Source organism: Cricetulus griseus, chromosome 5 (genome assembly GCF_003668045.3).
Source record: "Cricetulus griseus strain 17A/GY chromosome 5, alternate assembly CriGri-PICRH-1.0, whole genome shotgun sequence".
NCBI lineage: Eukaryota > Metazoa > Chordata > Mammalia > Rodentia > Cricetidae > Cricetulus > Cricetulus griseus.
Window position 1 is genome coordinate 77,860,464 of NC_048598.1, and position 27,955 is coordinate 77,888,418.

At 40.8% G+C, this 27,955-nt stretch overlaps 1 protein-coding gene across 1 annotated transcript; it reads left to right on the top strand.

Moving 5' to 3' along the window:
- The first annotated feature begins 1,583 nt into the window (after positions 1–1,583).
- Positions 1,584–27,786, top strand: Serpinb5 (serpin family B member 5). Its single transcript, XM_027417867.2, has 7 exons — positions 1,584–1,699; positions 9,996–10,170; positions 12,227–12,364; positions 14,906–15,023; positions 17,132–17,274; positions 24,424–24,591; positions 25,911–27,786. Exons 2-7 carry the CDS (start codon positions 10,000–10,002, stop codon positions 26,301–26,303), a joined length of 1,131 nt encoding a protein of 376 aa, XP_027273668.1. The 5' UTR covers positions 1,584–1,699; positions 9,996–9,999; the 3' UTR covers positions 26,304–27,786.
- The last annotated feature ends 169 nt before the right edge of the window (positions 27,787–27,955 follow it).

The following is a 27,955-nucleotide window of genomic DNA, read 5'->3' on the forward strand; positions in this document are numbered from 1 at the left end:
TAAGTTAGGCTAAGAGAGTTGTACTCATCTGTGAACTACATTTATGCATGTAGTCCCATGCCAATCTTATTGTGTCTGTTAGTATGCACCATCAGGTCCTTTAATTCATTCATGTCTTCTCTTCCTATGTGTTATTTGTAAGCCCTTCAGGGAGAGGGAACACAATACATCCCTAAGAACATGGCACCTCTAACTTTCAAGCCATCAGACCCATACTGTACTTGGATTCCTCGGGAGTTGCTCAACTTCCATCTCTGGAAATGATTCTTTCCAGTATGGGCAAAGAGTTAACAAGCATGTAGCAGAGGGAATTAAAACATGAAAAGGGAGAGTCAACCAAGCACTAAGATTTAAGAAGATTTCTTGAGACCTTTGGATCACAGTAACAAGCAGGGAGCAGTCCAGTGCTGAACAAATAGTCGTGGTGAATTAGATGTTAATACCCTGTTCCAGCCTCTTGGTCACTGTGGTTATTCTCTGAATTTTTCTGAGGAGCAGTCAAAGTGGTAATAACAGTCTCCATATGTATGTGCATGTATATTTCACTTTACAACTGAAGAATCTGGGGCTAAAGAGAAGAAACATTTTGTTTAGGATTTCCCCCAAAGTCAGTGGTAGGCATAGTTAGGCAGACTTGAGGACTCTGCCTTCAAGCCTACATTTTCCCCTCTACAGCTAGATACCCTGATATTTTATTAGGTGCATTGCCCATATCCTCTCCTTATGATCTTGTTTTCCATGCTCCACTGATGCCTGGAATGGTCTTTTCACTGTTGAACTCATTTTCGTTTATGAGTTTGATTCTGGCTAAGAACAGGACTCAGGACAAGGGGAGGAGAAGCCATCAAGTCAGTTTTGTTCAGTCAGTCAACAATCTCTCATTGACTGCTGGTGGTAATTCCTGGGATGCTAAGGAGTGATGTTAAGAAATGAGCGAGGCTGGCCCTTATCTTTCAAATCCTAGTAGTCGGTATGGCGGATGCTGAAGGTTATGATGAAAAAGGTTATGATGAAACAAACTAGCATATAACAACAGGAGTATAGGCTATGGCTCCTGAAAAGCAGCTGCCTCACTCTTGGGTGCTTCTCGGGAAGCAGTGTAGGAAAAGAACAGATCCCAAGGGTCAAGGAGCTCCAGGAGATCTGGGATTCTCAAATCAGGCTTCCCCTTACCGTTTCAGAGCAAAGCTGTGTCCTCTGTTGGGACGTGCTCCCTCTGCAATTCTCTCACTTTATTTCTCCTAAACAATTTTGATAGTGCATGTTTTGCCTGTAATGTTGTGCATGTTATCAGAACGCAATGGCACTCTGCACTGAAAAGATGGAGGTCAGAGTTTCCTCCCGTTCACCTTCTGTGGCTGGCTTTGCAGGTAGGGTTGCCTTTATTTTACTCTAACACGCATGTGCTTAGCTCAGGGCAGGATCCGCCGACAGACTCTTCCTGCCCGTGCTTGTCACAGGCCATCCGAAGCTGTGCAGACGGCAGTAGCAAGTTCGGCCTGAATCACATCTTCCAATTTTGCCCAGGCTGCCAAGAGTTATGAGTAAGAGAGCAGCTGTGGGCGGGGCCAGGGTGGGAGGCGCGGGCGTGGCCACAGGTGAGCCAGCTCCCTAGGCCTGGAGCACAGCTTTCACTGCCCCTGAGCGTCTGCCTGCCTTTCTCTTTGCAGAGCTTTTCCCAGAATACCAGCAGCTCAAGGTAAGCAAAGTGGGGTCACAGGGCTGGTGAGTTCCCTCTTGACAACAAGTCATGGAATAGTTAGGGGACTGACTCCACATGATGAAGAAAGTGGATGGGATTTATCAAGGGTAGCCCGGCTTCAGTGTGATGGGCCACAGTCCCAGCTCCTAAGGCCTTTGTGAGGCCAGAGTGGCTCCGGGAAAACTATCACCATGCCACGGAGCCAACTACACTCAGAATATGAAGAAGGCAAAGGACACAGGACTCGAGGTTTGGGTGATGGTGATGTGGAGAGAGCTGTGATTTCGGGAACACTGAGATTGTTTTCTGTCCTACCATAGAATGCAGGACGGATTTGCGACTGATCTGAAAGGGTGTGGTGCTTACAGCCTTGGTGCTTGCCAGCCAGGGCTGACCTTCCTGGTGGGGATTGTGGGGTTGACATGTAGACTGCTCTTTTTGTCATTTTACACATTAGATCAGAGTTTCTTGTCTGATGCCTGTGTTTTAGACAGAAATCATGTATTTTAACACAAATTCCTAACCTTCTGAGATGTGTTGACTTATTGTCCCTTCCGAATGAGTATTATTATGTAATAATAATAATAATAACAACAGCATAAAACTGTTATGTCTTCACTGAAACATTTCATATTGAAGCTCCATTTAATACAAAGGTTGTTTCATTTGCCTAAACTGGATCTCAGAACTGGGAGACCTTGATCAATTTTTGCTCAACCACTCAGGTTGGAGAAAGGCTCAATGGTAATGTGGTATCTAAAGTCACAGGGATTGAAGGTAGGGTGGCTTAAATGGAAGAAGGCTTTAGACTGACAGCCAGGCATGTCTTCATGACACAATTTCTACTAATTTTCTTTATCTCTTCCATCTTAAGAGGATCTTTAACAAAATCGTGTTACAGACATCAGCCACCTTCAAGTAAGTCAAGTGCTGATAAGTTCCTGGATGGGCGGGGAGAAGGAAATTCAACAGAATGGGACTCTAGAAAGTGAGTCAGCATCTTTGTACTGTGCTTCCTAACGCTCCACGGGTGCCACTTCAGTCCCTCCGGGTTTGGGGATGACTTTGGAGCATGCAATCTCAGCAGTTTGGGCTACCCAGGTGTGGCCCGTCTGGCATAGTTTGGAAGCAATGTCATAGGGTCAGCAGTTATGCTCAGGATTCAAGGAGCCAGGTGAAGCCGTGCTGGGTGAGACTCTATGAGCAAGGTGGGCTCCTCCAAGTTGGAAGTGACAGATTGGCCTCATTATTAATGCCTGCATTGTGCTTTCCTGACAGATCCATTTACCCAGTCACTTCATTTACTTCTCATAGTATTGTCACAGAAGGAAGCTGGAGATTTTCATGTTTTTATACTTTGGAGACTGAGGCAGGAGAATAGCCAAGCTAAAGGCCCACGTGGGTGAGAGACGGACTTTAAGGCTAGCCTGGGCAATAAAGGAAAAACTCATTTTAAAACAAAAGGTTAAAAAAGTAGACTGGGGTCATAGCTCAGTGGTAGAGCATTTGCCTAATAAGCATAAGGCTCTAGGTTCAATCTTCATTTCAACAATGAATAAATAAATAAATAAATAAACCAACAAATACCTAAGAGAGATTTTTCATCATGTCCAGTCTATAAAATGAGGTAAATTAGGCTATAGGATAGTCATAGTACTCTGGTGCTGAAAATTTCATTTTTTGTTTCTTGAGACACGATCTCTCGGTGTAGCCCCCTAAGATACCCTAGCACATCTATGTAGGGCAGGCTGGCTCTCATGGCAATCTTCCTGGCTCAGCCTTCTTGGTATTAATATTGCAGTATGAACTATCAGGCCTGGCAAACGTTTAGGTTTTAAGAAATGAAGAAAAACCATGCACATAGTCCTGTGCATGTGAGTGTGTGTGTGTGTGTGTGTGTGTGTGTGTGAGTGTGTATATGTGAGAGTATGTATGAGTGTGTGTGTGTGTGACAGTGTGTGAGTGTGGGTGTGGATGTGAGTGTGTGTGCATGAATATGTGTGAGTGTGTGTGTGCATGTGTGAAAATGTGTGTGAGTTTGTGTGTGTGAGTGTGTAGGTGTGTGTTTGCTTATGTGTGAGAGTGTGTGTGTGTGTGTGTGTGTGTGTGTGCGCGTGTGTGTTAGTGTGTGTGACTGCGTAGGCATGTGTGAGTATGTGTGTGTGTGGATGTGAATGTATGTGTATGAATATGTGTGAGTGTGTATATGTGTGTGAGTTTGTGAAGGTGTGTGTTTGAGTATGTGTGAGAGTGTGTGTGAGTGTGTGTATGGTGTGTGAGTGTATATGAGTATGTGTGAGAGTGTGTGAGTGTGTATGAGTGTGTGTGATAGTGTGGGTATGTGTGTGATTATGTGGGTGTGTGTATGAGTGTGTGTGTGAGTTCACATGTCTATGTATCAAATGAGTGTGGCAGAAACACTGTAGATAGGATGGATCTATATCATTTAACTGTGAGCATACAGGACAACAGACATAAACAGGCAAAGAGGGGTGTATAATCACCTTCCCCAGGGAACTTTGAGAACACTTGAGGACCAATGGCTTGGATGCTTTACACACTTTGGAAATCTTTACATAAGGGGCATCACTACTCCAGAGAAGTGAGCTCTCCTCCCTCATCCCAGTGCATGCGGCTCCATTCATTTATTTTATTTTAATTCATTTCCTCCCCTTCCTCCCTCCAGCCCCTCCCAGTAACCTTCCCTTAAATCCCTGAACTTCCCCACTGAGTTGACAGCCTCTATTTCTTTGATTGTATTTGTTACACAAACACACTACATAGATTTGTGTGTATGTGTGTATTTGTGTGCATATGTTTGTGTGTGTATTTGTGTGTGTGTGTTGTGTGTGCATATTTGTGTGTGTATATGTGTGTATTTGTGTGCATATGTTTATGTGTGTATTTGTGTGTGTATGTTTATGTGTGTGTATATATGCATTTAATGTATTTATTAGTAGAACCTGCTGAATCTGGTTTTGTTGTTTTGTGTGTATGGTTTCAGTGCTGACCACTCTGCATTGGACAGCCAATAAGAGGCTCACCCCTGGGAGGGACTAATTCTCCTTCTCCCAGCAATCAGTAGGTTGCCTACAGTTCTTTGTCTAGGTGTTGGACCCCTCAAACTTTTCCCCTTTCCATGTTGATGTGTCCATTGATATTGTCATTGTTCTTGTCCTATTTATGCAGCCATTTCTAAGAAAGACTGTTTCACAACAGACTTCCTGGTACTTTGGATCTTATAATCTTTCCATCTCTACTTCCAAACGTTCCCTGAGTCATGGATGCAGAAACTGTAGTGTAGATGTCGGTTGGGGCTGGGATCCCCATGACCTGTTGATCTCCACATTGTGTCCGGTTGTGGTTTCCAGTGGTATGGTTTCCATTTGCTGTAAGAGAAGGTTTTTTGATGAGGGAAATTATGAGGAGGAGGCTCCAGTTGGGAGGGAGAGAGGGTGGTTAATATAGAAGAAAGAGGGACAAATAAGCAAGGTTATTTGATAGGCCTCAAGGAATTATATTATTTTATATTTACTTAAAGTTATATATGATGCATATAAGTGTACATACATATTTACATATCTATCTATCTATCTATCTATCTATCTATCTATCTATCTATCATCTACCTATCTTAAAGGAAGTTAAACCACTTGGACTGACAATGCTACCAAAAGAACTAACAATAAACAATAAACTAACAAAAAAGGACAAAACATCTTTCTCCAGACACAAGAAACCTTGCAAAGGGTTGGTCAGTATAGTCCAAGCAACTCCCAGAACAATATAGAAAATTGGTTTAGACCTTTTTTCCTAGGACGGCTGAGGATGGACCCTTATTGCTGAAGGCACTACACACTTAAGACACATGACTCAAAACTGGAGCTGGATCTGACCAGAAAGCTCTTTCCTGTGGTCTGGCTTCTAAGGCTCCAGAAAATACCATGAGAGTTGCCAAGGGAGTGAAGCTGTTAAACAGTCCTACCCAGTTGTAATACCAATGAACCATGACAAACACAGCATCACAAGGTGTGCAAAAGGTGCAGTCAGTGGCACTCATGTGTCAGTCACAACCAGCAGCTGTCTAATTGGACCTAAGGCCCACTCAGCAGGAGGGAAGTCATCCCTGGTCCTGGAAACCTAGCCAGCTTCCAGGGCTAGGGAGCTCATGGACCTTAGAAAATAATCTACTGTCTCATGTTGTTAGACTAGCATAATTCCTTATGACACTCTAAACCTTATCCTCACACCCATCCATAAGTGTGGTTCCCGCTCATCTGTTTCATTTCTCTGTCCTCCACTTTTGCCTGAGTAAGTCCTTCTTACCCTTTTAGTATGACTCACTTAGATGTTGGTGCTTCTCAGGAGGAGTCACTGAGATTTCCACTAGGGTGAGGTGTTCCTGAGAGTTCCTATGGTAAGCAGTACATTTTATCGTCACACTTATGCCACTAACTGACAGCTAGGTGGAGGCAGAACCTACGATGTGTGTGCCTTGGGATGCTCTTTTCCTCAATTGTTTTATTTATTTTTATTTTATGTATATGGTGTTTTGTCTGTGTGACACATGAATGCAGTGCCCACAGAGGGCATTAAATGCCCTGGAACTGGAGTTACAGATGGTTATGAGCCACCAAGTGGGTGCTGGGAGTCAAACCCTGTTTTTCTGGAAGAGCAGCCAGGCTCTTATAACCACTGAGCCATCTCTCTGTCCCCTGACCTTGGGATTCTTAATGCCTACTTCTCCCTGGCTTGAGTTAGGTGCTCACACTTTATAGAATGAAAGAATCAAAACATTGACAGCTTGGAACTTCAGAGGCAGAGGGAACCAGAACTCCTTCAAGGAGGAAAATCTTAGGGGAAAAGTTCTGTGTCATTAAAAGCACCCAACTGAACAAACAACCACAAAACCCAAACAAAAGCAATACCCCTCCTACACACCGAGGAAACCTGGGGATCATTGCAGGGCATCAGTAGGATACAAGGTTTTTGGAACTTGAGAAACTTCAGAAAAAAAAGAACAAATACCAGCAAAAACCCAATTATGTAGAAAGAAAGTGAAGAGGTGTGGTGGGGAAGGGCTGGGCTGGGCGCCAGAAGAAATGAATTCTAGGTTTGGCCTTGCTACTCTCACTCCCTGCGTGGGTGGCCTGGGAGAATCACTCCATCTTCACTCACTTGCAAAATGAAGAGGTGGGGCCAGGCTAGATCCTGCTGCAAGATTTTGTCCCACATTGAAGTTTTATGGTTATCCAATCTTCAGCAGAGAACTGCAAGAACAAGTTTCTTGACTTTTAATCCTCATTTTTTCTTTATAATTGAAAAAAATAATTAAATAACATCATTTTCCCTCTCCCTTTCCTCTATTCAACCCTTCTTATCCCCCTCCTATTTCCTCTCAAAGTTTTGCTTTCTTTTTCTGTGATTATAATTGTCACATATTTTTATAAACACATAATGATAACCCACTGAATCCTCTCAGTGTTGCTCGTATGCTTATGATTTTAGTGCTGACCATCTTGGTGTTGAGCAACCTGTTAGGTAGGGGGTTCATCCCCTAGTCAAAGAGCTCTAAGTCCTTGAGAGCTCATTTGCATTACTTTTTGAGGAGTCACCCAGTTTTCCTCCTGTCAAGATGAAAGTTACTCCTATGTGGGTTTGAAAGGTGTGGTTACTTTCTGTGTTAGGGTAAAATAGACTAATATCTTTTTGTACTTTGGTTGTGAGCCTAGCCTTTAACGGCCAAGCTATCTCTCTACCCTGAATAGTATCTTTAAGAAAAATTCTTGGATCATCATGAAAATGAAAGAAGATAAACTTGTACAAAGGTGATAATGAAATTGAACTAATTTTAGCATTTCCAGTGCAAATTTTTAGATATGTAAACTTACTGCATGGGCTTACTTATCCTAGATGTAGCACTTACAAGTTTTTTTTAATAGTTTTAGAATAGAATTTAGAATAGGATTTGCAAAATGACCTATATAGGAACTTCACACTGTTTTTCTGGGTGTTACTGTCCACATGTCTGAGATTTGCTTAAATTCATTGTCTTACAATGTAGGGAGGTGCCAGCTGGCTGTATTCAAAGTCTTCTCTCAAGCTTCCTCAGACAACACCAATGTTATAGTGTTTTTAGGTCACTTGGGACAAATCACAGAACCACTGATGTGATTTTCCATTTGATAATTGGTTGATTTCTTAATTGGTAGTGCTTGTCACTCATCTAGTTGTGACAAAATGCGTGAGACAAGCAACTTAAGGAAGGATGTGTTTTGTCTTTCAGTTGCAGAAGATACATCCTGGGAACATCAGCAGGGGTGGGGTGGGGTGGGGAGGCTGGTCACATTGTGAATCTATAGTCAGGAAACAATTTGACAGATGTTTATGCCCAACTCACTTTCCCTGTTTCATTCAGTCTGGGATCCTGGCCCCCTAGAATAGTGACACCTATAGTTAAGGTAGTCAGTCCTCTACCTTAATTAATCTAGACATTACCTCACAGGCATGCTCAGAGATTTGCTTCCATGTGATTTTAAACTGCATTAGTTTAGAGTGAAGATGAACTATCATACCACTACAACACTGTCCATATATGTGTGCAGATCCTACATTTGACACCTTTGGGCTGTATCAGGCAATTGCACTGTAGAGACCTCACACATCAAGGGCTGCTACCTTTCTTCACAGCTAAGGGGAACTTTCTGAACAAGAAACTAGTTGTCAGGCAGACAGGTGTGTTTGGACTTAAAGTGCTGAGGCCACCATGCAGAAGAAGATCCTCTGTGGAAGGGAAGGTCTGGTTGATAGGAACCATGCCGCCTGTCAAGTGTGCATTCATTTACAGTTTCCAACCAAAACCTGGATCCAAACCTCACCTTGCAATACAGCATTAATGTACTTTGCAATTAGCCTTACTAAAAGTTGAGTGAGTCTATGCACAGAGTCATTTAGGCTAAATGTATCTCAGCGTGCTGTAACTAATGAAGGGCAGACTTTCCTTACACTTTGATGTGCTTCCTGGATGAAGTATTGAGAACTTTGCAGGGATCTGAGTTTAGGTTTCTCTGTTTGATGAGGAAACAGTTCATCATTTCAGTCTCATCCACACTCATGTTGAGTTGTGGTTGTGGGTTAAATTGTCAGGGTTTAAATGTGTCCAAACCTACCTGTCTTCATTCCACATATGGCCCTCTAAAGAGAATTCTGAAAGCCAAGAATCTGCTTTTTGATTTTATTCTCTTGTCTTTGCATTTGTAATTTCTGTTTAGGTCTAAGATGATTGTAATCCTGTCCATGTACTTGACTCTAACACACTTGTGGGTCCTGGCTAAGGAAGCTTTTGACCTTGAGTACTAAAACTGTCTCTCTGATCTCTGCATACACATCCTGCTCAAGATATGTAACTGTTTGCTCTCTGTATGTATGTATACCTGTTATCTTTTCTTTTCTTTCTGTGTATCTGTATCTGTATTTTCTTTTCTATTCTTAGAAAGACACTTGTCACATTGGATTAGCCCCCATCTAACTCCAATATGATCCCATTTTAACTAATTAAAATGGAAGATACCTATGTTAAATTCATAGGTATTAAGAATTAGGAATTCAGTGTATCTTTTTTTGAGGGCAAATTTATATACTTAATAAATATTAAATAGAACAACACAAAACTGCTACAATCACTTTTGATATAAAAATAACTACTTTGTATGATTTAAGCAAAATAGTAACTGGAATATGTGATTATAAAACTGAGTTTTAAGCCAGGCAGTGGTGGTGCATGCCTTTAATCTCAGCACTCGGGGGGAGGCAGAGGCAGTCAGATCTCTGTGAGTTCAAGGGAGGCCAGCCTGGTCTACAAATCGAGTTCCAGAATAACCAGGGATGTTATACAGAGAAAACCTGTCTAGAAAAACCAAAAGCAAGCAAGCAAGCAAGCAAACAAACAACCCCCCCCAAACAAACAAAAACCCTCAAAAAACAAAAACAAAAAACAAACAAACACAAATGAACTGAGTTTTGCTAATGGTGTAAGCTGCTGTGATCACTTGCTGAGGAAGCTGTACCATGGCTGGGCACCTGATGCTGGTCATAGTGGCTAAGCAGAATGTGACATGTTGTGGAGAACAGCACACACGGCAGACACCGTGTGCCTCAAGACTTTTGCCCAGAGGTTTCTTCATGTCTGCCAGTCCAAGATCATTGCTTCCTTGAAGGTGAGTTCTTACTGCTGTTGGCAGGATGTAGCTGAGAAAACATTTTGTATTGAAATTAAGTTTGTGCTTCGTTCCAGGCCCATGATGGATGCCCTGAGACTGGCAAATTCAGCTTTTGCTGTTGACTTGTTCAAACAGCTATGTGAGAAGGAGCCAGTGGGAAACATCCTCTTCTCTCCAATATGTCTCTCCACTTCCCTGTCGCTTGCTCAAGTAGGTGCCAAAGGTGACACAGCAAATGAAATTGTTCAGGTAAGCTGCTCATGCCTTGTTTAGACTTTGAATGGGGATGGTTACTGGAATTCTTAGTTTAAGATAACAAATGTGTGGCTGGCATGGCTCTGGACTGAGAGCTATGCCATCCCCAGGCTTTTTTAGTCTACTCTAAATGTGAAGCTCACTTATGGGTAGCATGGTCTATATTTAGAATGGGTACCAGGTTAGGATGGAGAATATGGGGATCTGACAGGTGTTCCATCTTTTCTCCAGTGTCTGTCAGCAGGTCATACGACATCCCTCATTTGACATATTTGAAGATCAATCAATGACTTATTAATACTCTGCTGCACATACTCTTAGTAAATGGGAAAAAGATGTCCCCTGCTCCCTGCCCTACATTCAGAGAAGGAAGCACATACTTTATTTATAAAGAACACACACTTTATTTAGAACATCAAACTTAATATTAAGATCTAAGCTCAATTGCATTCTACCCTAGAGCATTTCCAATCTCAGAAGCAACATTTTAAATGATCTACTTTCAAACTGGAATAGATAAAATAAATAGCATGCACATATGTTTTAGAACCCTGGAGGCTTGATTATCTCATTCGAGAGGCATGGGCTAAAGCAAAGTTTCCCATACAAGCACATGCACATGCATATGGATATTTCAGAGTTTCTTTTGGGCTGTGCTCGACTAGTTTTGTAAAGTTCCTGGACCTTCAAATGAGCTGATCTCCTTGACTGCTGTTTGGAGACCTCACAAGCTCTTAGACAGTAGGTATACTTCTAATTCCATTCTATTATTTTTCCTTATGCAGATTGATGGAAGGTTAAAAAAAAAACTTTCTTTTCACAATTTCAGTGGTATTTAAAATCACCAGTATCCCTACAGTTAGGACTCATGAATGTTGACTAGGTCAGGATGAGAGTGGGTGAGGCAGAGGAGACTGCTTCAGTCCTGGGGAGAGGGGTTGCATTTTTCCTTGTGAGCTCATTTCCATATGCTGTGCACTCAGCTTCCTCTCTCCTCTTCTCACCTTTTTCCAGAGGCCTGCAAGGACTGGGGTGGGGGCGGGGCATCTATTCCTCAACCACAAGAAAGATATTTCAGTGCATGTGATATATGTTTTTACCAGCACATCTGGCCTTTTTAAAAAAAACATTAATTTTTCTTAATTCTTGAGAATTTTAATATAGGTATACAATGAAACATGATCATATCCATCCCTATTTGCCCTTCCTAACTCCCTTCAAATCCTCCCCCCACCTTAACACAGCCTTTTCCAAGCTTCATGTCTTTTTTGTTCTGATGATCTACTTTGTCCAGTTAGTGCTGCCTGTGTGTGTAGGTGAGAGGCCATCCACTGAGGCATGGGAAATATGCCGGTGGCTACGTATTCTCTCAGTTCTGAGAAGCCCCTTCTGCAGTGGCAGAAGTCAGTGCTGAGATGCATAGTGGGTCACAGTTTTGATGTAAGGGACTGAGTGAGTACTCAGTACAAATGGGACATCTTTCTTGACCTCTCTTCCCCTGGCTCAGGAAATGTGGAAGAGGAGGCAGAAAGAGTGTAAGAGATGGAGGATGTGGAGAAGTGTGTGAAATGCAAACTTCTGGGCTTGACATTGCTAGAGCACCCATGAACTCCCAGCAGCTGTGCTTACCTACACATGAACCTGAATAAGACTGATCCAGACCAAATGCTGGCTTAGATGGGGAGGAGCTACTGATTCATTTTCTGTCTTTCTTTCTTTCTTTCTTTCTTTCTTTCTTTCTTTCTTTCTTTCTTTCTTTTTCTTCTTTCCTTCCTTTCTTTTTCATTCTCTCTTTACTTCTTCCTTCCTTCCTTTCCCTTCCTTCCTTTCCCTTTCTACCTCTGTCCCTCCCTCCCTCCCCTCCTCCCTCCCTCCCTCCTCCCTCCCTCCCTCCCTCCCTTCCTTCCTCCCACCCACCCTTCTTTCCTTCTTATTTTAGAACATGGGATCTGGGGATCCAGTTCAGGTCAGCACTGTATCTCCTCAACCCCCAAAACAATGTTATGTTTTATTTAATTGTTTTGATAATGGAATATTTTTTTTCTAACAGGTTCTTCATTTTGAGAACATCAAAGATGTACCCTTTGGGTTTCAAACAGTCACTTCTGATGTTAATAAGCTCAGTTCCTTTTACTCCTTGAAACTCATCAAGCGACTCTACATAGACAAATCTCTGAACCCTTCTACAGTAAGTTGTTTATAGCAGCCTGGTTGTACTCTGTTCCAGAAGGCCCTTTTCCCCTGTAGGCCATAGCTTGTTCTAGGGCAGTTCCTCTCACAGTGTCAGCTATGGTTTGAGGCTTTTGAAAGGAAAGCAGCCCCACTGCAAATGCTGGATGCTGGGGGAATGAAGCAGGGTCACATCCAGCTAGGAATACAGAAAAGCTTGTCCCTTTCCTCTACAAACTTTAACAAACCCTCTGTTCCTTTGGAGAGAAAGGATAACAGAAGGGCCAACTATCTAGTGCATGAATCTCCATAAGGGGCTCAAAGTGATTTGCAATAAACTCCTTAAACAGTGGGGTACATGGCCTGAGGTTGTCTTAAACTTCCCAACTCATTTTTTTTTTTTTTTAGTGGTCCGATATCTTTTAGAATCAGTAAGAAAATAACCACCACAAATGACCAGTTTTCATTAGAAGTGAGCTGGTGTTGTTTTCCTAGGCTAGTTGGAAGGACATTGTACAAAGCTGCTGTAGTCATTTAAACCAAGACATTTTTTTGAAGCAGTCATGTAAAGAACACTGTGGTCCCCTTCTATTAGACCCCAGAGTGTAGCATAATATTTCTAAGATCTTTATTTTGACACACAACCGACATTCTTGATTGCAGGCCATTCCCTTATCTGTTAATGTAGAACAGCCCAACTCAGCTCCTGTTTCTGTGGTCACAATTTCAAGCTTCTAGATTGCTAAGCCAAATGTCCCCCCAAGGCATGACAGTGTTCTGCATTCCATATTTGTTTGTGTGAGAGATCTTTGACAACTAAGTTATTAGCTGTTGTTGTGAGTTTACCCTTGTGGTTTGAAGACACATATGCACAACTAATTTGGTTCCAGATGTCACCTGGGAAATGAAAGAAAATTGAGATGAGAGTTTCAGCTGGGCATGAAAACCTGTTAAAAGCTCCCCAAGTGATGCTTAAAGATGTGTCATTGGCGGTGACAGTGGAGGCTCTTCACTTGCAGTCTTTCTGATAGTCTTAGGTACTGACTTAGGCTGGCTGCCTCCATCAGTCCGTGGTTGGCTTTCAGTTAACTGGAGCTAAGTTAGTTGGCTTAGAGTATTGCTATGATGAAGAAATTCAGGGGCAGAGTGACATGGCATCCAAGCCATGTTAGCTTGGTTGGACTTCCATTCCACAGTTAGAATTACTTCTATGAAACTTTCCCTTTTTTTTTTCTCTCATGCCTTCCTTTCCTCTTTCCTCATTCCTCTCCCCCACCCTTCCCTTCCTTTCTTCCATTTCTTCTTTCCCTTCTCTCCCTCCCTCCCTTTCCTTTCCCTTCCTTCCTTTTCCTTCTCTTTTCTTCCCTTCTTTTCCCCCTTCCCCTTCTCTTCCTCTTTCTGTGTTTTTCATTGCTTCTCCTACTATGTAGTACCTGCAAATTTACTAGTTAATAGTACAAACAAATGTGCTCTGAGGAGCATCACCTGAATTTAAACCACTCAAGCTCTTGTTGAAAGCCTAAGCTCATAGCCTCACATCTCTTGTATCAAGATCAGTGTGGGTAGGATTTGCATTTTAAACACGAATTAGAGTTAGACACACTGCTGTTTCTTTACAGCCCTATGTTTCACACTCCAATGTGCAGACAAAACTCCTGGAAATCTTGCTACAATGCACAGTTTAAGTCAGTATATCTAGGGGCCTGGGAGTTAATTCTAACATGATCTTAGGTGATGCTTTAACTCCTGATCTTTGGACCATATTTTGGGCGTCAGGATGCTAAAGAATATTCATTTATTTTAGCGAAGATAAGAGATTTCTGCTCATTGATTTCATTTCTGTTTCTTTATTTTTTGATACATGTGTTCATCATTTGTTCTTGTTGCTGTGATAACATACCTTCTAGAAACAACTTAATGGAAGAAAGTCTTATTTTGGCTCTAAGTTTCAGAAGTCTGTGGCTGCCTGTTCTCATTCACTTGGGCAGATAGCATGTCAGTAGGAGCATATAGTGGAAGACAGATGTTCACATTAGGAAGGATCAGGAAGTACAGGGCAATGGGAAGTGGCAGTGATGTATTTATTAACTCCAAGGACCCCAGTGACCGTTGTTCTCCAGTTAGGCCCTATTTCCCAAAGTTTATAGAAAAATCTCAAAATAGTGCCACAAACTGAGGACTAAGTATTCAAACTGTAAGTGTTTTAGTTTAAAACCACAACTATATATTTATATCATGTATGTAATAATATAAATAAATATTTTTGAAATAATTAAGATTTACACTATAATTATATGTATTTGGTATAGTGTTTCTTTTGTTTTTGACAAAGCAGATAAACAATTCATAATTTAATTATTCATATGTCTTACAATAAAATAAATAAAACATCTAATCAAAGAAAATACTTATTTCTACATGAAGCTTTATATAGTGTCACCAATTTTTCAAAATGTATGCATAGTAATAACCATGTAATGAATTCATTTCTTAGTACTACATTAGCTCCATCTACAGATGCTGAGAGCTTTGTGATTTTTGTGAATTGGATGTTTTTCAGGAATTTATCAGTTCTACAAAAAGACCATATGCAAAAGAATTGGAAACTGTCGACTTCAAAGATAAACTGGAAGAAACGAGGGGTCAAATTAACAGCTCTGTTAAGGAGCTCACAGATGGTAAGTACCCTTTGGTGTTCTGTAAAGAGTCCTCCCTGCTCAAGAATCCTTGCTCCAAGCCTAAACACATTGAACATCTGGAAGATTCCTTGGGTAATTTTAGTACACAAGCTAAATTCTTTGCCCATCAAGCCATGTCAACAACTTAAGTTTCTGGGCATTTCTTGTATCAACTCATTACTTGGCAAATGTGTGCTTTGTTTTAGCATGCTCTGCCTTGCTCTCTGACAAGCTGCCACATGCCCTGGTAGGGGTCCAGCTGTTCCTTTTATACTGTGGCTTTGGCAAATCATGAAGCCATGTTTTAAGTCTGGAAATGGGAAGATGATCCTTGAATCTACTTCCAACTAAAAAAATTTTACAGCTTTATCAAAAATGAAAAAAAGTCTTAGGCAAATGTAAATCTAGAACAAAGTCAAACCTAGCAATCATAGTGGATGTTTGTCCCCAGTTTCACAACCTCTGTTTCCTTCTCAGCCTCCCCTTCACCCTTACTTCACCTCCCCCATTAAAAGTCCCTGTGAGTTGTCTTCCTTGCTGAGAAAGAATTGGAACCAAGATGGTTTGGATTGCAATCAGTGACTAGCTCTCCTTTCCTAGAGATGTGTTTATAGTGTTGATACAAGGGGAGCCTGCTGGGAAATAGAAAGTAATTATGAAGGACTGGCAGTCACTGCTGGCTGTGGAGAGGGATATGCTGCTGGGGTGAGGAGATACTCTTCTCTTGAGAATACACAGCAGGGCATCCCATTTGAATACTTCTTCATGAATGATGTCCACCTCTAACATCATGGAAAGAACAGGAACTTGGGAGTCACTTAGGGCCTAGATTCTACTCCATATACCACATGTGGATCATCAACATATTTAGTTATGGAGCTTCAAATTTCTGAATGGTCAAATGTGCCATGTGTTACTTAATTACATTTATACATGGTTGTTGTGGGAACTCCAAGTACATAGTTGTCTATACAATACATGGTAGTCATGAACATATATGCATGTATATAGGTATATATAGTGTATATGTATATGTATATCTATCTATCTATCTATCTATCTCTATATATGTTGCTAAAATAAAATTTCTTTGGCATTGCCGAGAAAGAAAAAGCTGATATAGACAGCACCAGGTTTAGTTAGATTTTGAACATTATTAGTAAAAAGAAGTTTCTGCTTAACATTGCTTTATAGTTTTGTTTATAAACTTTGTAAGTTTTCTCTCAAAGAGCTTTTTATCTTGGCATCTCAATAAGTTTAAGGTTTCTGACTTGAGGGGGTGGGGCTTAAGGAGAATGCTTCTGAATTTGTAGACAGAAGCAAGGTTTCAGCCTAAGCTCTGCCACTATTGGCACCCAGACTTTTTAGCTCTTCAGGTTTCTCTAACAAAGTCATCACAAATCTGACATAGGCGGCATTGTCAGGGCTGGACTATAGTTTGTAGAGCCTAGTGCAAGAACCAAAAGGCAGGCTCTATCTTAAAGATTCATTTAGTTATCCTCTTAAGGCATCGATGGCAGAACACTGACCCTGAACACGGGGCATTACATGAAAATTGGAGATTGGGTAAATAATAGCTCTTTGCAAAAATGCCAAGTGCTGTTCAAACTAGAGGAGTGTTTTTATTAAGTGGGTTTTGTGATCATACTTGTGGATGTTACAGTTGACCTTGAGTCCATCAGCTGTCTACTCTACAGGAGTGAGTTGGGGAAAGGAGTATAGAATTGTAGTTCAAAGATCTACTTCTCATCTGAGCACAGTAGGGCAGCCATTGACCCCTCTGTACCTCAGTTTCCTCAACTGTAAATGGAAAACAGTGAGGAGTATGTGTGGAAATGCTGAGCACAGCCAGGTGTGAAGCTTATGTCTACTCAATTTGCTCAGGAGTGCAGGCTGAGTGTCAGAAAGGGCTTGCTTCCAATCCTAGATCTCTCTGAGATGTCTGGTCTGGTGGGTTCAGGAGGACAGAAAAAAATACCCTAGATTGGACAACCTTGGCTCCCAGTCCTTCCAGGTGTGATGCTAATGCCCAGTAAGTGAAGAAGCCTGCAGCAGCAGGGAATTTCAATGAATGACCTCAATGTCTGGTTTTCTATAATCATTTGCAGGCCACTTTGAGAACATTTTATCAGAGAACAGTATAAGTGACCAGACCAAAGTCCTTGTGGTTAATGCTGCCTACTTTGTTGGAAAGTGGATGAAGAAATTTCCTGAATCAGAAACAAAAGAGTGTCCATTCAGAGTCAATAAGGTATGTGCAGTAGGAAGTAGGAAGTAGGTTTCAAAATTATGGTAGCAGAGCAGGGCACATGGATGCTTGTCAGCATAGACAAAGACTTCCAGCAATCAAAGGAAGGAAAAGGAAAGGAAGGAGGCAGAGAAACCACACTGGAGGCCTTTGAATTATCAGGAATGTTAGACCAGTTAGGAATTGTCTTCCGGACTCAGTCACTTCACTTTATTTTATTCTATTTTATTTTACACACTAAGCCCAGTTCTTCCTCCCTCCCTCCTCCCAGTCCCCCCTGCTTCTCCTCCTCCCACTCCACATTTACTCCTCAGAGAGGGTAAGGCCTCCCATGGGAAGTAAACAAAGTTGAGGCAGGACCTCAGGGTCTAAACTGAGCAAGGTATCTCTCTATACAGGAAATGGGCTCCAGAATACTGTACTAGGGATAGATCCTGGTCCCAGTGCCAGTGGCCTCACAAACTGCCCAAGCTTCCCACTGTCACCTCCATTCAGGAAGTTTAGTTCAGGTCTGTTGTTTTTATGGGTTTCCCCATCCTGGTCTTGACCCCTTTGTTCATATTATCGCTCCTCCCTCTCTTCTACTGGACTCCAGGAGCTTGGCCCAGTGTTTAGCTGTGGATCTCTGTATCTGCTTCCATCAGTTACAGGATGACGGTTTCATGATGACAATTTTGATAGTACTCAATCTGATTACAGGGGAAGGACAGTTCAGGCACCCTCTCCACTGTGGCTTAGAGTTTTGTCTGGGATCATCCTTGTGTATTCCTGGGAATTTCCCTAGTGCCAGGTTTCTCAGCAATCCTATAATGGCTCCCTCTATCAAGATATCTCCATGTTCTCCCTCTCTGTTCTTCCACCAACTCAACCATCCCATTCCCTCATGTTCTTCTCCCCACTTTCTTTCCTTCCTCCCCTCTCCTCTCCTACCATCCCCTCCCTCCCATACTCCAAATTTACTCAGGAGATCTTGTCCCTTTCTCCTTCTTGGGGTTCCATGTATGTCCCTGTTAGGGTCCTCCTTGTTTCCTAGCTTCTCTGGGGTTATGGACTGTAGGCTGGTTATACTGTGCTCTATGCCTAATACTCACTTAAGAGTGAGTACATACCATATTTGTCTTTCTGAGTTTGGGGTTGCTTCATTCAGGATGGCTTCTTTTAGTTCTATCCATTTGTCTGTGAATTTCAAGTTGTCATTTTTTTCCCACTGAGTAGTACTTCATTGTGTAAATGTACCACATTTTCCTTCTCCGTTCTTCACTTGAGGGACATCTAGGTTGTTTCCAGGTTCTGGCTATTAGGAATAATGCTGCTAAGGACATAGTTGAGCAAATATCCTTTTGGTATGAGTATGCATCCCTTGGGTATGTACCCAAAAATGGTATTGCTGCTTCTTGAGGTAGACTGATTCCCAGTTTTCTAAGAAACTGCCATACTGATTTCCAAAATGTCTGCACAAGTTTGTACTCCCACCAGCAATGGCGGAATGTTCCCTTTACTCCATATTCTCTCCAGCATAAGCTGTCATCAGTGTTTTTGATCTTGGCTATTCTGACAGGTGGAAGATGGTATCTCAGAGTTGTTTTGATTTGCATTTCCCTGATGGCTAAGGATGTTGAGCGATTCCTTAAGTGTCTTTCAGCCATTTGTGTTTCTTCTGTTGAGAATTCTTTGTTTTGATCTGTACCCCATGTTTTAATTGGATTATTTGGTATTTTGGTGTCTAGTTTCTTGAGTTCTTTGTATATTTTTGAGATCAACTTTCTGTCAGATGTGGGGTTGGTGAAGATCTTTTCCCATTCTGTAGGCTGCCATTTTGTTTTCTTGATCATGTCCTTTGCCTTACAGATACACTTCTCAGTTTCAGGAGGTCCCATTTATTAATCCTTGCTCTCAGCCTCTGTGCTACTGGTGTTATATTTAGGAAGTGGTCTCCTGTACCAATGTATTCTTGACTACTTCTTACCTTCTCTTCTATGAGGTTCAGTGTGGTTGGATTTATGTTGAGGTCTTTGATCTTGGGCTTGAGTTTTGTGCACAGCAATAGATATGGATCTGTTTGCATTTTCTACATGTTGACCTCCATTTATGCCAGCATTATTTGATGAAGATGCTTTCTGTTTCCCATTGTATAATTTTAGCTTCTTTTTGTCAAAATCAGGTGTTCATAGGTGTATGGATTAATATCAGGGTCCTTTATTTGATTCCATTGATCCACCTGTCTGTTTTTATGCCAATACCAAGGTGTTTTCATTACTATATCTCTATAATAGAGCTTGAAGTCAGGTATGGTGATGTCTCCAGTAGTTCCTTTATTGTACAGGATTATTTTGGCTATCCTGGAATTTTTTTCCATAGGAAGTTGAGTATTGTTCTTTTGAGATCTGTGAAGTATTGTGCTGAAATTTTGATGGATCTGTAGATTGAATTTTAGTAAGATTGCCATTTTTACTATGTTAATCCTACCTATCCAAGAGCATGGGAGATCTTTCCATTTTTTGGTATCTCTTCCATTTTGTTCTCCAAAGACTTAAAGTTCTTGTCATATAGGTCTTTCACTTGTTTGGCTAGAGTTATCCCCAGATATTTTATATTGTTTGTGGCTATTGTGAAGGGTGATGTTTCTGTGATTTCTTTCTCAGCCTGTTTATCATCTATATATAGGAGGAGTACTGATTTTTTCTTTTTTAGTTAATCTTGTATCCTGCCACATTACTGAAGGTGTTTATCATCTGTAGGAGTTCCCTGGTAGAGTTTTTCTGGTCACTTATGTATACTGTCATACCATCAGCAAATAGTGACAGTTTGACTTCTTTTCCAATTTGTATCCATTTGATCTCCTTTAGTTGTCTTATTGCTATATCTAGAACTTTGAGTACTATATTAAATAGATATGGAGAGTGTTGTCTTGTTTCTGATTTTAGTGGAACTGCTTTTAGTTTCTCTCCATTTAGTTTGATGTTGGCTGTTGTCTTGCTGTATATTGCCTTTATTATGTTTAGGTATGCTCTTTGTATCCCTGATCTTTCCAAGGCCCTTATCATGAAGGGGTGTTTGATTTTGTTGAAGGCTTTTTCAGCATCTAATGAGATGATCATACTTTTTTAATTTTAGTTTGTTTACAAAGTCACTTCACTTTTATCTCATTTCTTACTTAGAGCTACCTGTTGATAAAAACCATTGTTTAATGTTTGTCTCCCAGCCCTTCCTCCCTTCCCCCTTTGGTAGAGCTCAGCCCCAGCTCTACCCCTCCCTATTAACCCAGGCCCAGCCCAGCCCAGTCCCAGCTCAGCCCAGTCCTCCCTAGCTCAACCCCAGCCCTCCCCAGCCCAGTTCAGCCCAGCCCAGCCCCACCCCTCCCCAGTCCAGCCCCAGCCCTAGACTAGAGCATTTAAAATATGCTTTGAGGCACTGGTTGACTATGAAGAGAAAAGCTTGGTTTTACTCATCTACATTACTAGGAGTCATTATAGAAAGAATTAGAAGCCTGCTTTTGGGGGCAGTCTCATTTATGCTATTGAGGTGAATGTAAAAAAAATTAATATATATAAGTAAAGGACTTTTTAATATATGTATAAATTAAACCAAAGAACCAAGACTGGAAAAATCCTAAAAGAGTCTGGGGAAACTCAAGGATCTGTGTATGATTTGGTCTTATTTGTGGGACGTGATATGACTTGTGTGAATCTTTGGGCCATCAAGATGCCTCAGCAGGTAAAGGAGTTTACTTCTAACCCTCATGGCTTGTATTGGGCCTCCGAGACCCACAAGTTATAAAAAGAGAGAGGACTCTTGCTAGTTGTTCTGACTTCCACGTGTGTACATGTACCATAGTGCTTGCATATGTTTGAACACACATATATGAATAAATGTAATAATAATAAAAATGACTCAGGCATGAAGCAATAGACACTTTAGCCGAAACACTCAAGGTTTCGTGAGTATTTCTCAGTGTTTAATTTCTCTCAGATCCTTGATTGCCTGGTATCAGTCACTTGTTTTTTTTTTCCAAGTATCATCTTTAAAAATACATTTATTTTGATAATATTCTTTCCCCTCTCCCAATCCTCTCACTCACCATCTTCCTCCCCACCCAACACCATGCTATTCTCACTTTCTTTACAAACAAATAACAATCAATCAATCAAACAAACAAGAAAAACAACAAATAACAAAAATCAAAAGAGATAAAGTAAAAAAAGAAATAAGACAGGAAATAATAAACAAAAACTCTACACACAAAAGACATGGAGTTTCTGTTAGCCACCTGCTCCTGAGCATGGGCTGCCCTGGAGTGTGGTTGATGTACTCCACTGAAGAAAACAGACTTTCCCCTTCCCAGCAGGTATCAATTACAAATAGCCTTTTGTTTAGAGGTGAAACCTTATGTCTTGCTTGAACTTGTACAGGTCTTATGCATGCTGTCACAGCCTCTGTAAGTTCATATGTGCACCAGTCCTGTTGTGCCTGGAAGACACTATTTCCCTGTAGTCACCCACCACCTCTGGCTTTTATAATCTTTCTGCCTGTTCTACCTCCATCTCTGAGCCTTGAGGGGAGGGATTAGATAAAGTCATCCCATTTAAGTCTGAGTGCTCCCAAGTCTCTCACTCTCTGCATACTGTCCAGTTGTGTATTTCTTTGTTGATTACCATCTACTGAAAGAAGAAAGTTCTTTGATCTATGTGTATAGCAATATGTCATTAGGAGTCGTTTTATTGTTATGTTTCTTTAGCAGAATATTAGTAGTAGGTTTTCCCGACCCTATGACCTATCTACTCTCAGGTTCTTAATGCTAGAACCCAGGGGAAAATTGCTTTCAGGTACCAACATAGCCTTGGTTAGCTACAGTGGCTTCCATAATTCCCCCATTTCCCCCACGGAGTTTATGTTCATACCCCCCTCACTCCAAATGTATTTTTCTTAAGACAAATTTGCTTTCCTACTTCCTCCATTAGTGCCTGGACTTTGTAAGGGTAGGGCTGTGCCTTCTCACCTCAGTATCTACAGTGTCTAACAGCTAAACACTCTGCAAACTTTGGGGTGACTAATCAATGAATTTTCAAAGGCCAGCCCTGATTTTTTTTGAAACAGTCTCATATAGCCCAGGCTAGACTCTAACATCATACCCCCAAATGACTTTGACCTTCTGACTCTCCTCTCCAATGCTGGGGTTACAGGCATGCACCACTACACTTGGTTCATGTATTGCCAGGGATTCAAACCAGAGCTTTGTGCATGCTAGGCAAGCATTTGACACATTGAGCTGCACCCACAGCCCAAAAGATAAAACATGACAAACCATGATTGCATAGTTTCTCAGGGAGGGAGAAAGGCTGATATTGCTCCTAATGCATCATTTCCCAGGGTGCTGGCTGAGGGAGATGATTCTTCTTACATTTTCTCTCCCTGAGCTTTTGACTGCAGTGGACTTAACCAACAGCTAGGGATAGAACTGGCTGCCTACCAGATGTGTGTCAGTGACAGCTGTCACACTTTAGACACAGCAAGTCCACACACAGTCTTTTGGCATGGCTCTGGAATTCTTAGTTCCGTCTGTCATTGAGAGCTTAGGCAGCATGTACTTTGCAGTCTCTGCTGTCACAGGGGTAGGGATTACCCCAATACCAGTCATGTCAGGATGACATGGCTCATTTGATTGATGGTTGACGATCTTCTCTGGAAAGGGCTGGCAAACGGTCTCAGAGTATGAGGGAAATCTCGAGCATGTGGTTCATGGTGTCACTTGTGAATTCCCTAGGGTCACTTCATGAAATGCCTGTGGGTGGAACTTGGACTTGGGCTTTGATAATGCTAAGATTTGGAGTTTTTATATTTGAGAAAGTGCTAAAGCATGTACTCTGAAAGGAGAGGGAGAATGTGTGCTCTCCTTTTATTCATATAGTCAGGTGACATCAGAGCCTGGAAACCTAGACCCTGAGTAGAGCTATTGGGTTGATGTCATGGTGGTTCATTGTCTACCTAACATGCAGTTAAACTTGACCCTGGATGCATAAGAAAACACACTCCTTTTGAATACATCCTATTATTTCTCTCCTTTGAACCACATTTGCCAATCACTGAATGTTTTGAGTGATGGTACTAAACTATTTCTCATGTCCATTTGTGTCTCCTTTAAGGGCTAGACTACACTGATAAAGTTATAATAAGATCTTAATGAGACGTATATTCTAAATAATTATGTACAGATTTACAAGTTGTACACCTATTTTTTTTAAATGCTTGTGAGAAGAATTGGTTTTGGGTTTTAGATTTTTTCAAATTTTGTAATATTTCCATTTATTTAATGGATTATCTTGGGGTTGAACCCAAATCTAACTAAGAAATTTGTTTATGTTTCATATACATATTAGAAACATAGTTTGAAAATAATTTTATACATTTCCTCTCCCTCGTTCTGCCTCTCTTTTCCTTTGTGCGTGCGCGTAAGCGTGCGTGCGTGCGTGCGTGCGTGCGTGCGTGTGTGCGTGTGTGTGTGTGTGTGTGTGTGTGTGTGTGTGTGTGTGTGTGTGTGTTGCTAAAATGTTGAACCCAGAGTTTTGCACATGTTAGGCAAATGCTATACTACTGAGTTATGTTTTCAGCCCATGTGTTTTGAGACAAGGTATTTGTATGTAGCTCAAACTGGCTTTGAGTTTGCTATGTGGCCCAGGCTTGCCTTAAATTCGTGGTTCTTCTGCCTCTACCTGTAGAGTGCTGGGATTACATGTGCCTGTTGCCATATTCATATTAATTCCTTGTATTTTGATTATTGTTTGTCATATGAGATATGAAATCAAATCATCCAATTTTTCCTTTTTTATATGTAAATGTAGTAGATATAGTTTTTTATAATGTGGAACACATGGGATAATAAAGTACATGAATAACTTTCAAAGGAAGTCATAAGATCGTCACAGAATGCCTCCAGGTTGGATTCTCCCGCATGTACTTAAGCCATAGTACAAAAGCACAAGAGGAGTTTGTATATTCCGATCTCTGTTGTCATTTCTATCTTTATTTCTGTCTCTAATCTAAATCTGTATCTATGTTTGTATATATGTATTTGTATAGTTGTGTATATATGCATATATTTTGTGTATTTTTTTATAAATTGAAAATTAACCCTCTGAAAACTTTCTCTTCTAACAGACAGACACCAAACCGGTACAAATGATGAATCTAGAGGCCACGTTCTGTTTGGGCAACATCGATGATATCAACTCTAAGATCATAGAACTCCCCTTCCAGAATAAGCACCTCAGTATGCTCATTGTGCTACCCAAGGACGTGGAGGACGACTCCACTGGCCTAGAAAAGGTCAGGAGGCAGCTGGGCACTTAGACAAGAGAACCCCACATAGTGAAGAAGTGAGAGAATGGAGTCCCATGGGGCTCAGAGGAGTTAGCCATAGCTCTGTCTCACACCCCGCAGCCCAGTTATCTTCCAGGGCTTTCAGGTCCATGCTGTACCTTTACTTCTTTAAAGTGAAAACAACCAGCATTGGTTTGTCATTTACAATGGGTCAAGGTTGCCACTAAATTCTTCAAATAGTTTTCTCATTTAATTTGTATAACAAATTAGAATTAGAAACTGTTATTATACTCTCGCTTACCAATGAGGAAGGGAGTCACAGAGGTGAGTAGCCAGTTGATGGTCACATGATCAATCAATGACATGAAGACCAAGAGTCTGAGCTCAAGGGGAAAAAGAATTCTTGGCCTATACTCCATGCTTAAGTGGTGATTGGACAGAACAATAAGCCCATAGCTGGGAAACAAGTTAACTACAGTGACTTTTTTGTCCTAGTAATTTGTACCTAGTGAAAGTGAGAATATTAATTGAAAAATAATTATAGACCAATAAAAGAATAAATTGTTCCTTCCCTATTAACAAATGCATTTTTCACCAGCTTGTGACCTTGCCATGTCCTTGACTTTTACTTGTACCAGGAGAGTTAACACTGGTGCAGTATTGTTCCATGTTAGTAACAGGGTACTGTCATTCTTAGTGGCACTTATGGGAAGGTCAAGGAGCAATTTAACTTCATTTGCTCCATGAAGAATTTTATGACCAAGTTATTTTATGCTTCATTGCATATCTATCTTTTAAACCAGTTGAAATGGTTGCACTCATCACCTGAGATCTTAAAGAGCAGATTAGAGCTAGTCTGAGTTCCCATCATAAAAAAAAAAAGGCATAGCTTTTAATTAACTTGGCTGGTATGCCTAGGTCATGGATAATATGAGCTCTTTGTAAAGAAATTATAATAACAGTCAGAAGATTTATACAAAACTTTCTAATTTTATATTCATTTTACTGTGGCATATGTAACATCATAATCTATGTGTGTTTATGAAAAAATCTACTCTATAATTTAAGCAAATAAAAGCCAAGCTCTCATAAACATTGCTGAGAAGAGAACCTTCCTGGGTGGCTGGTGGGTCCTATCTGAGGAACTTGCTGGGCTATTTCCAAACCAAGGTTGATTTAAATTCTTTAAAACTGAACTTATAGTAACACTTTCTGTTTTTAATCAAGCTAGATTTTTCTTTCTTCTTCCTTTCTTTCTCTCTTTCTCCCTCTCTTTCATAATAAAAAGTAAATAAAATTAAGTTCTTTTCCATTTTGTCCTTCAGATTGAAAAACAACTCAACCCAGACACACTGTTGCAGTGGACCAACCCCAGCACCATGGCCAATGCCAAAGTCAAACTCTCCCTCCCAAAGTTTAAGGTGGAAAAGATGGTTGATCCCAAGGCTAGTCTGGAAAGCCTGGGACTGAAAAGTCTCTTCAATGAAAATACATCTGATTTCTCTGGAATGTCAGAGACCAAGGGAGTGGCCCTATCAAATGTGATTCACAGGGTATGCCTAGAAATAACCGAAGATGGTGGCGAGTCCATTGAGGTGCCAGGATCCCGAATCTTACAGCACAAGGATGAGTTCAATGCTGACCACCCATTTATCTATATCATTAGACACAACAAAACACGAAACATCATTTTCTTCGGCAAATTCTGTTCTCCTTAAGTGACAGGGCTCTGCCAAGTCTCAGATAGCTTGTCTGTAGTTGCAGATCTCTGTAAACTTTGTACTCAGACAAACATTTTCTATACAATAAATTGTTAATTTTGCTGAATCACGAGGCATCCAGTACTTGTCATGTGCAGCCTTCACACTAACAGATACTTCTTTTCCAGTTCCTCCTTATTTTCCTTTGTCAAAGAAAAATGGCACATGTTTGTAATGAAAGGGAATCAATCACCTTTGCAGAAAATGTGTGTTCTTCATTTGTCAAAGCATCTAGAGCTAGTAACAAAAATGCAGCATTCTACAAGAGAATTCCTGTAAGTATGATGTAGAGGCCATTATCCTCCGAACTTCACCTTTCTTCACTGAGATAAAGAATAACTTCTGCTCACATATTGTAGACATTTTCACGCTTTTAAAGCCTTAGGGAACTTTAGAGTATGGGGCCTACAAGAGTATCATTTTCCAGTGAAATTTTATAATGCTGTGGGTCTAGAAGTTTTCATGTTAAAACCCAAGAAACAGTTTTTTCAAGATCTTAATGGGAAATTTTAGAAAGATGACACATTTTAAATACTATAGATTATGGAACTCTACAAATAGGGTCTGGAATATCGCCCTGTAACTGCCCCCCTTTTTCTTTTTTGGGTTTTCTAGACAGGGGTTCTCTGTAGTTTTGGAGCCTGTCCTGGAACTTACTCTGTAGACAAAGCAGGCCTCAAACTCAAAAAGATCCACCATACTTTGCCTTCCGAATGCTGGGTTAAAGGCATGCACTACCACTTCCCAGCTCACCCTGTACACCAATACTTTAATATTTATGCCAAAATATAGACTACTCACACAATATAGCTACATATAGTTTACAAGTGATCACATTTTTCCAAAAAAAATGAGTAATTTGTCAGCTCATGGAAACACTTTGCAGAACATTCTAGATCTTGGGGTGTTGAATAAAGAATTCTGGGCCCATTTTAGCTAAAGACTAAGACCCAAGGGGGAAGCTCATTGACTTTTCTTTTTCCTAGCTGCCCTACCTGGTCATTTGGGTGGTGTGGTTGCTGGCAGGGCTTCTAGCCAGATCACAAGGTTCTTGACATCTTCAACCCCAGCAACTTAAAATCTACAGGGATTCTCTTGATAAGAGAGTTTTGTGGCTGTTGCAGGAAATTTCCTCTTTGTTTAATGAGGCAGTGGGAAAATGGAAGGGATCCCAAACCTTCAGAAAATATAAGTAAAACCAAGGACCCATGATGCTTTGGCAATTTTTTTTCAAATCTAACTATTTGATAGCAGTTTGTAATCTACACAAAAAAATTATAAAATGGTTCGGGTAAGTTAGTTGTGTTGCTACTTAACCCAGTGTTTTAACTCAACCCCAGAAGGAAGTATTTGCTGTGGTCTTTCTTATATGTCCCCCCTTTTAATTCGTTGCCATTTATTGTAAATAAGGTTCTTTTTCTTCTGAAGGCTAAATGGTGACTGCTTTTCTGTGATATTGACAATAAAATATTATTGAATTGTGTGCCTTGTTCTTTCTCAATTGGCTTAGAGTTACTATCTTGAAATAGTATCAAGGCACCCACTTATTGAAGCATTTATATATGTAAATACCTTCTGGGAGGTGGTTAATGTGGACTAAAATGAATACA

Excerpts from the sequence above, each read along its gene's own strand:
- Serpinb5 (XM_027417867.2), top strand. The coding sequence starts at position 10,000 with ATGATGGATGCCCTGAGACTGGCAAATTCAGCTTTTGCTGTTGACTTG. Across the intron at positions 12,365-14,905 it reads AATCTCTGAACCCTTCTACA|GAATTTATCAGTTCTACAAA; the intron begins GTAAGTTGTTTA and ends GATGTTTTTCAG. Across the intron at positions 15,024-17,131 it reads TGTTAAGGAGCTCACAGATG|GCCACTTTGAGAACATTTTA; the intron begins GTAAGTACCCTT and ends AATCATTTGCAG.